The 16,263-nt window shown below is 36.2% G+C and overlaps 1 protein-coding gene across 1 annotated transcript in view; it reads right to left on the bottom strand.

Annotated features, from left to right (window-relative positions):
• Nucleotides 1–16,263, bottom strand: part of PCCA (propionyl-CoA carboxylase subunit alpha) — a 422,256-nt gene that overhangs the window by 248,289 nt on the left and 157,704 nt on the right. Inside the window, 3 exon segments of the mRNA XM_030313554.1 lie at nucleotides 2,414–2,564; nucleotides 5,476–5,570; nucleotides 13,123–13,225. Of these exon segments, the coding sequence (XP_030169414.1) occupies nucleotides 2,414–2,564; nucleotides 5,476–5,570; nucleotides 13,123–13,225 (349 nt within the window).

Genomic DNA, 16,263 nt, shown 5'->3' with positions numbered 1-16,263 from the left:
AAACATTAAATGGGAAACACAAATGGATGAAAGTGTGATATTAAATAGCATAAAATTAGGTACTATCAGATATAATAAGGTAAAGCTTGTCACAAAATTAATTTTTTAAATTCATTTATAATTTTTTTCTGGGAGTACAGAACAGAACTTGCTGACAAGCTATCTAAGACATAAACTTTAAACATAAGTAGTTAATGACTTTGATCAACTGCATAGCATCATTTGACATAATACCAACTTTCAGAGGTCTTATACCAAAACAACCATGGGGGGGCCAACTTGGAAAAACTTTCAGATTGAGATAAATGAGCCAGGAACAAATAAAATGCGCGCGTGCGCACACACACACACACACACACACACACAGGAATAAAGTGTCCTGAAGACAACACTTGTTATTAATTTTGTAAATTCTGATAATTACCCTAAACAATCTAGTAGCTCTTGTGTCTGGAATAAGATACAAATGTCTTGTAGTCACTTTAAATTCCCTTCAGAAATCATATTACAAACTAGTATTCTCATCATGATATGATAAAGTCTCCATTTTAATAAAAAACGTGATTTCCCAGCTAATTATCTAATTAGACATACTTCGTTACAAAGACATTATTTTTAATCAAAATCAAATTAATCTCCAAAACGCAAAATTCTGTCACTCTTAAAGATATTCACGCCAATAAACTACAGGCTAAAAAAGTGATTTCAAACACAAGTATCTTAAGTTTTAAGCAACAACTGCTAAGGTAAATACTTACACAAACTCAACAAATATTTACAACATTGGTCTGAAACGCATCTAGATACCATAAATTCTGCCATAATAAATGAAATCCAATCCCACAGTGTAATCTTATCATGTTGAAAAAAGAAGCAAGGTATAAAAAGTTACATATCACATGATCCTGGCTGATTCAGTCGGGATTCAGTCAGAATAGGAAATAGGTCTAGAAGGATGGGGGATCCTTAGAAGGGGAAGAAGTTGGGCAGGGGGTGTAAGAAGCTGGCATTTTGGTTCTTCAAGATCCACTTGATGCTTCCATGGGTTTTTGCTATAGTAATTTTTCAACTTTAAATTTGTGTTTTATGTACTTTTCTGAATGTGTATTTTAGTTTACAGCTTAAATAAAAGAAAAAGGGGAAGAAGGAATAAAAGCCACCAGTCCTCCTAGACCTTGACTAGAACAGAGGAAGTATGTCCCTAATGTCAAGAATTCCACCGGGAATGCAAGCTGGTGCAGCCACTCTGGAAAATAGTATGAAGGTTCCTTAAAAAACTAAAAATAGAACTACCCTACGACCCAGCAATTGCACTACTAGGCATTTATCTAAGGGATACAGGTGTGCCATTTCGAAGGGACACATGCACCCCCATGTTTACAGCAGCACTATCAACAATAGCCAAAGTATGGAAAGAGCCCAAATGTCCATCGATGGATGAATGGATAAAGAAGATGCAGTATGTATACACACACACACACACACACACACACACACACACACACACACACATATATATACAATGGAGTACTACTCGGCAATCAAAAAGAATGAAATCTTGCCATTTGCAACTATGTGGATGGAACTGGGAGAGTATTATACTAAGTGAAATTAGTCAATCAGAGAAAGACAAAAATCATATGACTTCACTCATATGAGGACTTTAAGAGACAAAACAGATGAACATAAGGGAAGGGAAACAAAAATAATATAAAAACAGGGAGGGGGACAAAACAGAAGAGACTCATGGAGAACAAACTGAGGGTTACAGGAGGGGTTGTAGGAGGGGGGCTGGGCTAAATGGGTAAGGGGCACTAAGGAATCTGCTCCTGAAACCATTGTTGCACTATATGCTAACTAATTTGGATGTAAATTTTAAAAAATAAAAAATAAAACAAGTTAAAAGAAAAAAAAGAAAAGAAAAAAAAAAAAAAAAAGAGTTCCAGGGTGGCAGCCTGACTTCTCAACCTCATCATGGTGGCAGTTCCTCTAGAAGCCAGGCTGGTTGGTCTAGTTCTGAGAGCCATTCCTGAAAGTTACTCTAGGGACCTTTCCTCCCTCCATCTCTTCCAAAGATTTGTAAGCACTTAATCCCTTTCTGTTTATCACACCCACAGCAGTTCTCTCAACAGCACATGAACCCTGACTAATACAGGTCATCAAGAGAGGTTAGGGGAAAAAACCCAAGTGAAATTTCCAATATGGAGTATTAACGGTAACAAAGCAGAAGGCCTAGACACTGACCATTAAATTACCCTGTTAGTTATCTGTCATTCCCAACACATGTCTTAGCACAAGCATAAACATGAAATCTTTAGGACTTTATGAAGTTGACTTGTAAGTTTCATGAAAACAAAAAGGTGGGAGAAGAGGGTCAAGTATAGAGGCATGGTGAGGAATGAAAAACAGTTACCTGGAGTCTCGTATTCATTTCCAAAAAATAAAAATTCTTCTTTGAGTCCACAAGGAATTCTACGGTTCCAGCAGAGGAATATTTTACTGCTTTGGCGAGAGCTACGGCTTGTTCTCCCATCGCTCTTCGAGTCTCAGAATCCAGAAAAATGCTGCCAATACAGAAAGATTAATCAACATTTTGAACAAAAGTAATCTTTTGTGTGCACCGTATAAAAATTTTCTTAGAGTTTACTCAGGTATGATCTCTATCAATTTAAGATTTTATATTATATGCTTTACAAGTGTTTATAACATGTGCTTTTTGTGTTATTAAGCCTAACATGTTTAAATAAGTCAGCTTTAGATTTTTCATAAAACTAGTATTTGAACTTTCCACATTATGCTGCAACTTCCATCAGTTTTAGCACAAGTAGTTGTTTCCAACTAGTAAAACTTAAACACACATATTCAAATTTTCGCAAGCTAAAATTGGGAGATGTGCCTTCAGTAAAAGGCGAAAGATTTATGCGATTTGAAGAGAAACCAGAGCATGAGATGTGCCTTCGGAAGAACACATGTGGTGGATGAACTACCTTCCGGCATGTGTTACAGCACTGCCGACTGGGGCTATGAGATCAGTATCAATGAATCAACAACATGCATTTAGCAAGGTGTCTTTCAACAGGAACACACATAAAACAAGGTTATGTCAGGACATTTTCATCAAGGTTATGTAGGGATTAAAATGACCCAACTAGAGGCTCACAGAACGTAATTCTGGGTCTCCCCTAGGAACAACGCTTCAGTATTCACTAATTCAGTGTTCACAAGGACTCTATAAAACATAACTACCACATATAACAAGAACTCATTGTACATCTAATAAATCCTCAAAACTTTTGTTTCACAATACCAAAATAACCCTCCAGCAGGCAAATAAACCTGAAATGTCTTCAATAAACTGTAAAGTAAAAAATACTCAGAGCGATAAGCAACCTCATCACTGCACTCAAATAAAACACAGCAGTAAAGTCAAAATCTAGAAACTGAAACCTACATATTACACTTACTTTACTATTTCACAAATAATAATATACAAATACCTATCAAGCATAATGATCAGTTCCCATTTTTTTTTGTTTGTTTTTGTTTTCTTTTTGGTTCCTATGGCTTTAAATGTTCCTTTTTTTCTCTCAATGAATAGGTGAGTTCAAACAAAAACTTACATTTCCAGAGAAAGAGAGAGAAATGAGACAAAAATAATGATTCAAGGTTCCTAGTCTGTGAAAGGTTTTTTCCCCCAGGTAAAACCTGAGTGAATTTTAAATAAAAAATTAGTTATATTAGAAGCAATAAGAAGATAGCACCAAATTATAAAAGCAGTGTGTCAGAGACTACTATTATTCTACCAGGAATCCTTGTCCCCTTCTACACAACTAGAAGAATTTTAGCAGGACACACAGTTACTTAATTTAAAAAAGACTTTTCCCGGGGTGCCTGGGTGGCTCAGTCGGTTAAGCATCCGACTTCGGCTCAGGTCATGATCTCACGGCTCGTGGGTTTGAGCCCTACATCAGGCTCCTGGAACCTGCTTCCGATTCTCTCTCTCTGCCCTTTCCCTGCACATGTGTGCGCGCTCTCTCTCTCTCTCTCTCTCTCTCTCTCTCTCTCTCTGTGTCTCTCTCTCAAAAATAAACATTAAAAATTAAAAAAAAAAAAAAAAGACTTTTCCCAACTTCCCAGCAAAGTGCCTAACTCCAGATCACCACCAAGTTAGCACGGGTAAATTTAGGGATCCTTCCTAAAGATACAGATAAACATTGCTTTTGCCTTTTCTTCTTCCTTCCCTCTTACATCCTGATCCTGGGCCATGAGACAGGGGTAGGCCATGTGCAGGCTGCAGTGGGCTGTTCTTCAAGCTAAGCGTCCCAAGAAAACAGAAGTGGAAGCTGGCAGTTTCCTAAGGCCCCTTCAGGCAGCATCACTTCTACACAGACTATTGCTCAAACAGTCACAGAACACAAAACCAGGGGGAAGGTACACAGATCCCTACCCCTACTCCTCAACAGGAGAAGTGGCAAAAAACTTGGGAACCATGTTTTAAAACCACTATACTATACCATATATTTAAAAACCAGGGGCACCTGGGTGGCTCAGTCAGTTAAGCGCCCAACTTTAGCTCATGGCTCTTGAATTTGAGCCCCAGGACGGGCTCTATGATGACAGCTCAGAGCCTGGAGCCTGCTTCGGATTCTGTGTCTCCTCCTTTCTCTGCCCCTCCCCTGCTCATGTTCTGTCTCTCTCCTTAAAAAATAAATACACGTTAAAAGTAAATAAATTAAAACCATTATAAATGAAGTAGGATTTGCTTTTTGCCATTACCCTGTGACTAAAAATCTGCTCATAGCCACATCTACTTTTTACAGAAACTATACACATATATCAAGGCACACTGGCTATGACAAAGTTATAATTGGCTATACTCCTTATCGCCTGGTTATTAAAAATAACAATGTACACTCAAGTGGGATTTTTAAGGACTAAGAGACAACTTGGATATATACAAATACCAACCTAGCATCAAATTAGACATGAAGTTCCATGAAATTGCTATATTCAACACATCTAAAGGTGGCTTGGAGAAGTGCATGAAAGAGTGCTGATAAATCAAGAAATCTCTAAAAATTATGCTCCAGAAGCCTCTTCATGGTAAGATAAATTTAAAAACTTCAGGATCAACTTTATGAAACTTTCACCAACAGAAGATCATGGACATTCCACATGACTGGAAACACTAGCAGGGTCTATTCCCTAGAAGCCTGTGGAAGTCATAGCTGGCTATCCACCCAACTCTCTCCTCTAACAAAACCCCACCTTTCTTTCCCAAGAACTCTCTCACGTGTCATGCACTAAGTACTGAGGAAGCTGAAGTGGCAAATTCTTAATTATAAAAATACACATCAATAGAATCATACCATGTCTACCAAACTGCAATTAAAGCAATTTTAGCCAGTAAAATGGGAAAGGAATGTAAGAAACAAAATCAGTCTGTTATAAATGCTCACTGAGAGAAACTCTTACCTGGGTGCTTCCTCCACCACTTTCTGATTTCTTCGCTGAATTGAGCATTCTCTTTCATTGAGCCACAAAGCATTCCCATGTTTATCACCTAAAACCTGACAGAGTACACCGCTTGAAAAATTATACTGCCAAACCTATAGAGTATGTGCCCAATTAACATTTTCACCATGCAACAACCATTGGTTTTTACCAAGCACACCTCACAAAACACATGTACCTCTCAAATATGTTTCTCTTTTGGTTGATGTTAATAGAGGAAAACTATTTACAACCCCAAAAACTCACTAAAATGTTTTAAAAGACTTGAGGAAAAAATTCTCATGTTACATTTCCAATGTACTAGGGGAAATACCACATCAATTGTACAAATTTTGTGAAGGAAACTGAGTTTCAATAAAGGGGAATATATGTTCTAGGTATCAGTGATGCTTTAGGAAAACCATGACTGTTATCACAAACATCGGTTTGTTTTTAACATCATTAAATACCTGTTGATCAAGAAATACTATCTTATTTACATCCAATATGTAGTCTGTTATTTATATATGGATGTTGTTATGTGCTTTTTTTTGTTATAGAAAGTGATAAAAAGTCTGGGGTTACCATGTAACACATTATGATTTTTCCCATTTGTAATACTGAAAAATGAGCTGGAACTGCCAGATAAAATAACAGGATAGCCAGTTGAATTTGAATTTTAAATAAACAACCAAAAATCTTAAAGAAAATAGGTCCCAAATACTTACTAGGACGTACCTTCACTTCAAAACAAAAACCAGTTTATCTGAAATTCAAATTTAATATGTATCTTATCAGCTAAATCTGGTAACCCTAAAACATGCTCTTGGTTAATATTTTTGGACAGAATGCTTGCTTTTAGGAACAGATTAATATATTTTCATGATTAAGAAGTAGATAACTATTATTGAATGCATATGTTAAGGTCACAGAAGTAAAAGCTACTCTAGAAGGCTTAGGCTAGGCAACAATTTTAACTCACTTCTCTGGGCAAGTCACTCTGTTTCCTTACGCATTATAAATAGCAGATAGCATCATCTTAATATTTTATATGGCTGCTGAAAATATAAAATCAAAAAAGATCATGGTTACAGCAAGTATAACAAACTATGAAATGAGTAGTTAACATATGAATGCAAACTTAATTTTTAGGAATAAAACCTATCTAAACCTTAAGAATGATCCAAGCAAAGGAAAACACTGCAGTAATTAAATGTCAAAAAATTTGGAATTTGATTTTTAAGACTCAAAGGTGGCTGCATGAAGCATACCTGAAAAATAGTTTAACACTAAATTTATTCTACTTCTTTTCATTCTAGTTGACAAGGGAGTGAAAGCAGACTTTGCGTCCAAGAAATTAAGCCATAACCAAGAATTCTCAGAAATATTTCTAACTATAACATATTAGATTCATATATAGAATCACATCTATTTTTCCCTGAAGTCTGTGTAGTCTCCTGGTTCTTTTTATAAAGTCTTGCCATTTCCTAAGCATTCAACAAAAATAATTTGACAAGGATTTATTCCACTAAATAAATGAAGAAACTAAGTGACCCGACAATCTAAATAAAAAGTGCTTGTAAGGGAAGTTAATCCTTAAATCCATCATGAATTTTTTTTAAAATGTAATCTCTACACCTAATGTGGGGCTCGAACTCAGGGCCCTGAGATCAAGAGTTGCATGCTCCACTGACTGAGCCAGCCAGTTGCCCCCCATCATGATTTAAAAAAAAACAAAAAACTTTTTAATATAGCCCTTTACCAATGTGCAGGTACTCAATGTGGAAAAATCTCCCAGAAATACTGCCTACTGAAAAGTGCTTCATACATATCTATATGCATGTAAGTGACATACATATCTATACTTCACAGTCCATGGCAGGATATTCAAAAAACAGTAACAGTGCCTGCTTCTAGGGACAGAAACCAGGGGACTTGGAGACAAGGGTGAAAGGAATGCTCACTTTTCATTGAATGTCCCTTATAGTGTGCACAAATCACCTCATATAAATGCAAATTGAGGAAAATAAAAAACTTCCAAGCACAGATCAGATAGAGCAACATCTGTTACCTATTTAAGTAATTACTGTTACCTATTTAAAACACTTTCACCTGTGTTTAAAATTATCACCTAGATTATATGCCACGACTAATGAAAATAAAGGCTGATGTAGATATATAATTACTTAACACAACTTGACGAAGCTTTATAGAGTATTGGTAATGTGAAAGACATCGGCCTGGTTGTTGGAACCAAACGTGAATAAGACCTACTAACTGCCTTCAAGGACTTCTTGGTCTATTGGAAAAGTCAGACAAAGATAAAATAAATGGTCTTCTAATAGTACAAATAAGTGACAGATGAGGAATACAAAGAAGGGGGAATTAATTTTGCCTGTAAGATCTTACAGGAAGGACAGCCCAAGTATCTCCCCTAAATTACAAACTTAAATATCCAACAGTCTACTTAGTACCTACACTTTGATATCTCAACTGTGATTTATCCAACATCACACCCTGATTTCCTCCCTAAAACATGCATCTCTCATAGTTTTTCCTTCCTCAGTAAAAGATAGTCCCAGTCTTCCAATTCCTCAGGCCCAAACCCTAAAGCCATCTGTGATGTCTTACACTTTTTCTTATACATCACATCTGATCTTTTAGAAAATCTAGTCTACCTTCACAGAGTATCCAGAATTCAATCACATTTCCTCACCTCCAATACCAACACCCTGGCCCAAGTTGCCATCATCTCTCACCAAGAATTACAACAACAAAAAAACTCCTATGAGAGCTCTCTACTTCAACTGCTGGTTTTCAAATACTAAATAAGAGCTGGGGCACCTGAGTGGCTCAATTAGTTAAGAATCAGACTCGGGGCGCCTGGGTGGCGCAGTCGGTTAAGCGTCCGACTTCAGCCAGGTCACGATCTCGCAGTCCGTGAGTTCGAGCCCCACGTCAGGCTCTGGGCTGATGGCTCAGAGCCTGGAGCCTGTTTCCGATTCTGTGTCTCCCTCTCTCTCTGCCCCTCCCCCGTTCATGCTCTGTCTCTCTCTGTCCCAAAAAAAATAAATAAACGTTGAAAAAAAAAATTAAAAAAAAAAAAAAAAGAATCAGACTCTTGGTTTCAGCTCAGGTAATGATCTCATGGTTAGTAAGTTTGAGTCCGGCATTGGGTTCTGTGCTGACAGCATGGAGCCTGCTTGAGATTCTGTCTCCTTCTCACTCTACCCCTCCCCCACTTGGTCTCTGTATCTTTCTCAAAAAAAAAAAAAAAAAGTAACAGCCAATAAATACTGTGTGCCTAGCTTTTTTTTTTTTTTTAACCTTGTTGAATGGGGCTACTTATTGCAGTGTCATAGCCTTTCCTCCCATCATTGCAAGTTTGACAAGGAGGCGTCAAACTGTCTTTAAATACAGAGGTCTCTGCATCAGGAAAACAGCTTTTAATGAGCTGTACACAAGAAGTCTCATCCATAGCAGGGCCAAGTTTGAAAAAGAGATTCTGGTCTTGAAAGGAAGATGTTTATATTCTACTTATGGAAGGACATGATCATTAGGGCCTGAAGAATGGGTTGTGGTAGCTCATATCCAAAGATGGCCTTCACATTCAACAATATATTAAAAGAACCATTCACCATGAGCAAGTGGAATTTATTCCAGGGATGCAAGGATGGTTCAATATTCACAAATTAATCAGTGTGATAACCACATTAACAAAATGAAAAAAAAAATCATATGATCATCTCAGCAGATACAGAAAAAGCATGACAAAATTCAACATCCATTCATGATAAAAACTCTTCAGGTGGGTTTAGAGGGAACGTACATCAGCATAATAAAGGCCAGATGCAAAAAATCCACAGCTAACACCATACTCAATGGTGAAAAAGTAAGAACTTTTCTCAAAATCAAAAACAAGACAAGGATGCCCATTCTTGCCTCGTTTAGTCAACAAAATACTGTAAGTCCTAGCCACAGCAGTCAGGCAATGAAAGGCATCCAAACTGGTAAGGAAGAAGTTAAAATGTCACTATTTGCAGACACATGATACCATACATAGAAAACTCTAAAGACTCCACCAAAAACACTACTAGGAGTAATAAATGTATTCAGTAAAGGTGCAGGATACAAAATCAATATAGAGAAATCAGCCACATTTCCATATGATAATAATGAAATAGCAGAAAGAGAAATAAAGAAAACAATTCCATTTATAATTGCATTAAAAAGAATACAATACTTAGGAATAAAATAACCAAGAAGATGAAAGATCTTTACTCTGGAAACTATGAAATACTGATGAAAGAAACTGAAGATGTCGCAAACAAATGTAAAGCTATTCCATGCTCATGGACTGGAAGAATATTGTTAAGATATCCATAGTACCCAAAGCCATCTACAAATTTAATGTAATCCTAACAAAATACCAACAACATTCTTCACAGACTAAAAGCAAATAATCCCAAAATTTGTAGTCAAAGCAATTTTAAGAACAACAAAGCTTAAAGGTATCACCACCCCAGATTTCAAGATATACTACAAATAGTAATCAAAATAGTGTGGTACCGGCACAAAAACAAACACATAGATCAACAGAACTAACCAGAGTGCCCAGAAATAAACCCATGATTTTATGTCAGTTAATCTATGACAAAGGAGGCAAGAATATACGAGGGGGAAAAGATAGTGTCTTCAGTTAATGGTGTTGTGAAAACTGGACAGCTATATGTAAAAGAATGAAACTAGATCACTTTTTTTTTTTTAATTTTATTTTGAGAGACAGTGAGAGAGAGCAAGGGCACGTGAGCTAGGGAGGGGCAGTGAGAGAATCCCAAGCAGGCTCCACACCATAAGCACAGAGCCTGATGTGGGGCTCAATCTCACAAATCACGAGATCATGACCTGAGGTGAAAACTGAGCCACCCAGGCTCCCTGAAAATGGACCACTTTTTAACACCATACACAAAAATAAACTCCAAATGAATTAAAGACCGAAATGTGAGACATGAAACCATAAAAATTCTAGTAATTTCTCTGACATCGGCCACAGCAACATTTTTCTAGATATGTTCCCTAAGGCAAGGGAAACAAAAGCAAAAATAAACTATTGGGGCTACCACAAAATAAAAAGCTTTCACACAGCAAAGGAAACCATCAACAAGACAAAAAGACAACCTACCGATGGGAGAAGATACTTGCAAATGATATATCTAATAAGGGGTTAATATCCAAAATATATAAAGGACAGGGGCACCTGGCTGACTCAACTGGTGAAGCACACAACTCTTGATGTAAGGGTTGTGAGTTCCAACCCCCCACTGGGAGTGAAGCTTATTAAAAATATATTAAAAATATATATGGGCGCCTGGAAGACTCAGTCAGTTGAGCGTCTAACTTCGGCTCGGGTTATGACTTCATGGCTCATAAGTTCATGCCCCAAGTCAGACTTGCTGCTGTCAGCGCAGAGCCCACTTCAGATCCTCTGCCCTCCTCTCTCTGCCCCTGCCCCACTTGTTGTGTCTGTCTGTCTCTCTAACATTTAAAAAAACTTGTATAAAAATAAAAAATATATACAAATATATGACAACTACAGTATTTACTAGAACTAAACATAACATTACCATGTAATCCAGTAATATTTCTCCTCAGTATATCTGAAAGAATATATATGTCCATGAAAAGACACAGCAATTTATTCAGCATTAAAAAGCTGACAACAACCAGAAGACCCACCAACAAGAAAATGGATAAATTACAGGTTATTCAAACAATGAAATATCACAGAGCAATTTATTTTTTTATTCTGATTTATTTATTTTTTATTTTAGAAAGAGAGAGAGTACAAGCGAGAGAGAGGGGCAGAGAGAGAATCTTAAGCTCCACACTCAGCATGGAGCCTGATGCAGGGCTTGATCCCACGACCCTGGGATCATGACCTGAACAGAAATCACGAGTCAGACGCTTGGCCAACTGGGCCACTCAGGTGCCCCTGCAGAACAATTTCTTAGAATGAATAAATAACATACAGCCTCATGGAAGAATCTCAAAGATATGATATTGTGTGAAAGAAGCCAAGTACGTATAACCAAATATATATTGTATAATTTCATTTATATGAAGTTTAAGGACAAAAATAATCTGTGGTGTTAGAGGTCAGAACAGCAGGTACTTTGGTAGCGAAATGCAGGGATTGGCTGGGAAATGGTATGAAGAAATCTTCTAATGCCACAGAAATGTGCTATACATCTTATGTCTATCTATCTATCTATCCATCTCTCTATCTATCTGGATGGTTGCTATACAGGTTTCCATGTGTGCACAAGAATTTTATTGAAGCGTACACAAGATTTGTGGACTTTACTGAAGAGCTGTGTTATCTCAATTTATAACATCTAAAAACAAAAAAACCAACAACAACAAAAAATCCTGCTAACTTCAGAAATAAATACACTATATTCAACATTTTAAAACTACTAACTGATGGGGTGCATGGGTGGCTCAGTCGGTTAAGCGTCCCGACTTTGGCTCAGGTCATGATCTCGTGGGTCGTTGGTTCAAGCCCAGCATCGGGCTCTGTGCCGACAGCTCAGGGCCTGAAGCCTGCTTCAGATTCTGTGTCTTCCTCTCTCTCTGCCCCTCCCCTGCCCATGCTCTGTCTCTCTCTCTCTCTCTCAAAAATAAACAAACATTAAAAAAAAAAAATGTTTAACTACTAACTATGTATGTTTGCACATTTTTCCCATTCTGGAAAATTTGAGGATCTAGATGAAGATTTTCTACTCATAAATAATATCTATGTAAAATGAAAATTAAACTTAACAAAACCACAATGACAAAACCTAGGACTTTTACTATGCCCCATCAGAAGGGGCAAGGGCAGCAAATAACCTATTAGTTTTCTGGTTCTCTATTCACACTGAAATGAGGAAAATAATAACCTAAATTTCAGTATGATTTCAAATTTGATATTTATGTTTTATCAATTTGAATTCAATTCATAGCCCTAATGTGTAAAATAGAATGAAGACAATTCTGACAAAAATGGCAATTCAGGACACATCATCATCCTCTGTGTGCCATTTCAGAAAACCCAGTTTGTCCTGCTGAAATCCATACTCCCCACAACCACTTTAGCAGTTGGGATTAAAATCTTAACCTGAGTAGAGGAAATCATTTACTCATCTCTCTACTACCAGCTCCTAGAAGAATGCTTGTCTCAGTGGGCCAGCCACGCAGACATTTGGTGAACTGAAATAATAGGAATCCAGATGAAGCACTTAAAAAACAAAACAAAACAAAAACATCTCTGAAATGGCCAGTCTCAGAAGAGGGCTAATGAGCCTCTGGGCACAATGTATTCAGCCTGGTCCATCTTGGGACTGCTTGTTCCTATAGGATTTTTATATCATTCCCTCTGTTGACCAACATTCTGGCACTCTGACAAAAAGTATACCCAATTCCAAAGGGAAGTGATCAATTTATGTACATTCTCTATTTTGAAGTTATGGAAACATACCAGAACGATTCACAATCATTCTAAATGGAAGAAAGGATGTGTTTCCAATAGGAATAAATGATGTTATTTTGAAGTCATAATAATTAGAAAACATCTTAAAATGTACCAACCTGGATTTCTATATGACGAGGGTTATCAATAAATTTTTCTATTAGTAGTCTATCATCACCAAAACTAGAAGCAGCTTCTTGAGATGAAAATCGAAAACCATCCCTGGAAAAAATTTTTAAAAAGGAAGAACAGTCAAACTAACAAAACAAACACAGCCCTCAATCTAAAAGAAAACAAAGCAATTAAATATTTATCGTGGCTTACTTATGAACAAAGCAAAGAAAAATTCACTTAATGCACAAGCATCTAAATTGACTTGCAGTGACCTGCAAGTCTTACACTCACCAGCTCTGTGACGTGCGGTCAGTGATTTAATTTCCCTGATCCTAGATTTTATAATGAAATAGGAATACCAATACCTAGTTCACTGTGAAAAGTCAGGTATTTTTAATAAACCACACAAATCACATAAAATTCCATTTCCTCAACCCAATGTACCTTAATTCTATTACTAAAAAATACAAAAATGCATGTCCATTTGATTCAAGAGTCAGAATACACACACAAAAATGCAAAGGGTCAAACTGACCAACGGCACAACTGGGGCAAAACTACAGCAAAGTACTCTGTGAAAATGAACCCAGAACAGGAGGATCCTCAAGAACATTTCATGATAGTTTAAATGCACACCTTTACTTAAATATAATTGCCCTCTACACACCCATACAGGTCATGACAGCTTAGTCATTTCTGGACTTGTTCAAAATTAATACTTAGGAAAGTACAATTTTTGAAAATAGAAAGTATGGATAGGATTATCGCTTTACATGTTTTATTCCCAAACTGTAATCATTTAAATCATTAGAATTAAAATATGCTCACTAAATTCATACACTTGGGCTCATTCGGTCTATTAAAAACTCACACTTGCTTACCTAAAACTAAATGAGTATATTATTTTCCATTCACTGATATATTCAGAATATAAAGTTTAATTCTTTTTATACATTATTAATAGCTTATTAACCTTCAAATTAAGTATCTGTACTTAAATACAGTATTAAAATTATTCCAATCTTTTAATTTGCAAACACTCCATCTGGCAATATTAGAAATAAATACCACTTTTGTTTTTGTGCTTAAAAAAATACAACATTGAAAGTAAACAATGACTAGAAGATAAATTCAAAGCATATTGCAACAATTCCTATTTCTCAGAGTTCTGAGGGAAAAGGTATCAGGTTTTCTTAGTCCTCTATTACTTCTTTGATTTAGGGGAATGGAGTTTTTAGATCTCAGGAGACTGCAAAGCTCAAAGAAACTAAAGCACAATGAATTATTGTTTTCAATACCATATGACCAACTTTTTATTAGATGGGACATGAGGATTCAGAAAGAAAAACAAGGCACTTTACAGTTTGTCTTTGCTGTAACAACTCAGAGCTTACATTTTCCATTTAAACCAAGAATACTAAAGGTGAAAATCAAAATCACCCAAATAAATTGTCACATTTGAAAGCATCACGGGGATATTTTGGAACTCATGGAAACTGCATTAAAAACATCATTTGTTATACCTAAGTTACACATTCACTCAATACATTTTTACTAATCATGAAACCATGTGCCTGGTGCATATTTAGGTGACAGGAATACAAAAATAAAGCAGAAACTGCCCTCACAGTCCTCGAAATCTAGCAGGGAGTATTCCACAATGCAGACATGATCAATTTTCCAGTCATGCCGTATTTCATTGAAACGTGGATAGGGAAAAGAAAGCCAGAGGTTATTATGAAAATATCTGAGTCTACTTTCAACAGCCTTCATGATTCTCCCCCTAATTTAATATACAATAACAACACTATTTTTTTTTTTAATCTTTCAGATGTTCTAAGACAAGCCATAAATGCTACTTCCCTAAAACCACGTAGGAAAGATGTTACAAAAGGAAGACACTCCTCTGGATAAAATAATAAAGCAATTAATGGCTATCAGATTTTCCTTCCAAAGAAGGCTAAAATTTTTATCGAGTATGCAAAAAATATTTCTGCCTTAAGAAGGGAGAAGGCAAGGAGTAGGTGCAGTGTGGCCTATTAACAACTGGTGACTACAGAAGAAAACCCCATGGATATTTTCTGGACTGTTCTCTCAATTTTTCTGTAGTTCAGATTCTTCCAAAGTAACAGGGGATACAGAGGAACTTTTTAAAATAAAGAGCATGTATTATCAAATCAAATAGTGTCATACTTTTATTAATCTCAACAAAGTTTCAGATATGATTTATCAAAGTGAGAGCAATATTTTAGATAGAAAAGTATGGGTGCACATATTTTTATTAATTTTATCAACATATTTTGAACCAATGTGTCATTTAATGGGTTAAATTATTACCCAAAAAGATGCCCAATATATGAATAGATACAGTGATTTCTGAAAATACTGAATGCTAAATTAAAATCCATTGGTTAATAGCACAGCAAATCTCAATACCTAGAAATTTAAGAGTTGTCTTCACCATAAAAGAATATGTTACTACTAATATGTTCTCCAGGAAGCCCTGGAGAAATGATGGATAAGCAATCTGAGATCCCAAGAAGAATAATGAAAAGTAAGTGCTAAAGCTTTCAGTGAAATTGCTATGTAAGTGCCATACAAGAGGGCAAAACAGTGAGAAAAAAGTTAGTTTATAAAATACACATCTCTTACAGAACCGTTGAGTGTTTTATATCTTTATTACATCATTCTTTCCTACCAAGAGGCTGCAGCAGATTGTCTTTTCCAAAGATGGCCACAGTGGTGTCTCCTACTGTCTGGATTTATGCTATATACCTCTTTTGCATAATCATGCAATACATGAACTTCTTGTGAAAACAAGGCCAAAAGTGCAAGAAAGAAAATGCATAGGACTGCACACGAAACAAATTATATTGAACTACAGGCATCAAAATATTTTTAAGAACAAATTTGGGATACAATGTATGGGGTTCTTTATAATAATAAGCTCCAACAACAAATCTAATAATAATCACTGTTACTCAGAGATATCTTCAACAACTGTAATGTGATAACATGTGACTTCCAAAGTGGTACAAAGTTTCATAGATATTACCACTATTGTAAGTCGGTTGCCTATATTGGAGGAAACACTAAATCCCAACTAGAAGCTAGTGAAGAAATAGGTCCTTTTTTTCCCTCATTCA

Source organism: Lynx canadensis, chromosome A1 (genome assembly GCF_007474595.2).
Source record: "Lynx canadensis isolate LIC74 chromosome A1, mLynCan4.pri.v2, whole genome shotgun sequence".
In the NCBI taxonomy this organism is placed as follows: domain Eukaryota; kingdom Metazoa; phylum Chordata; class Mammalia; order Carnivora; family Felidae; genus Lynx; species Lynx canadensis.
The sequence above is the reverse complement of the archived record's forward strand: the minus strand, read 5'-3'. Positions and strand labels throughout refer to the sequence as shown.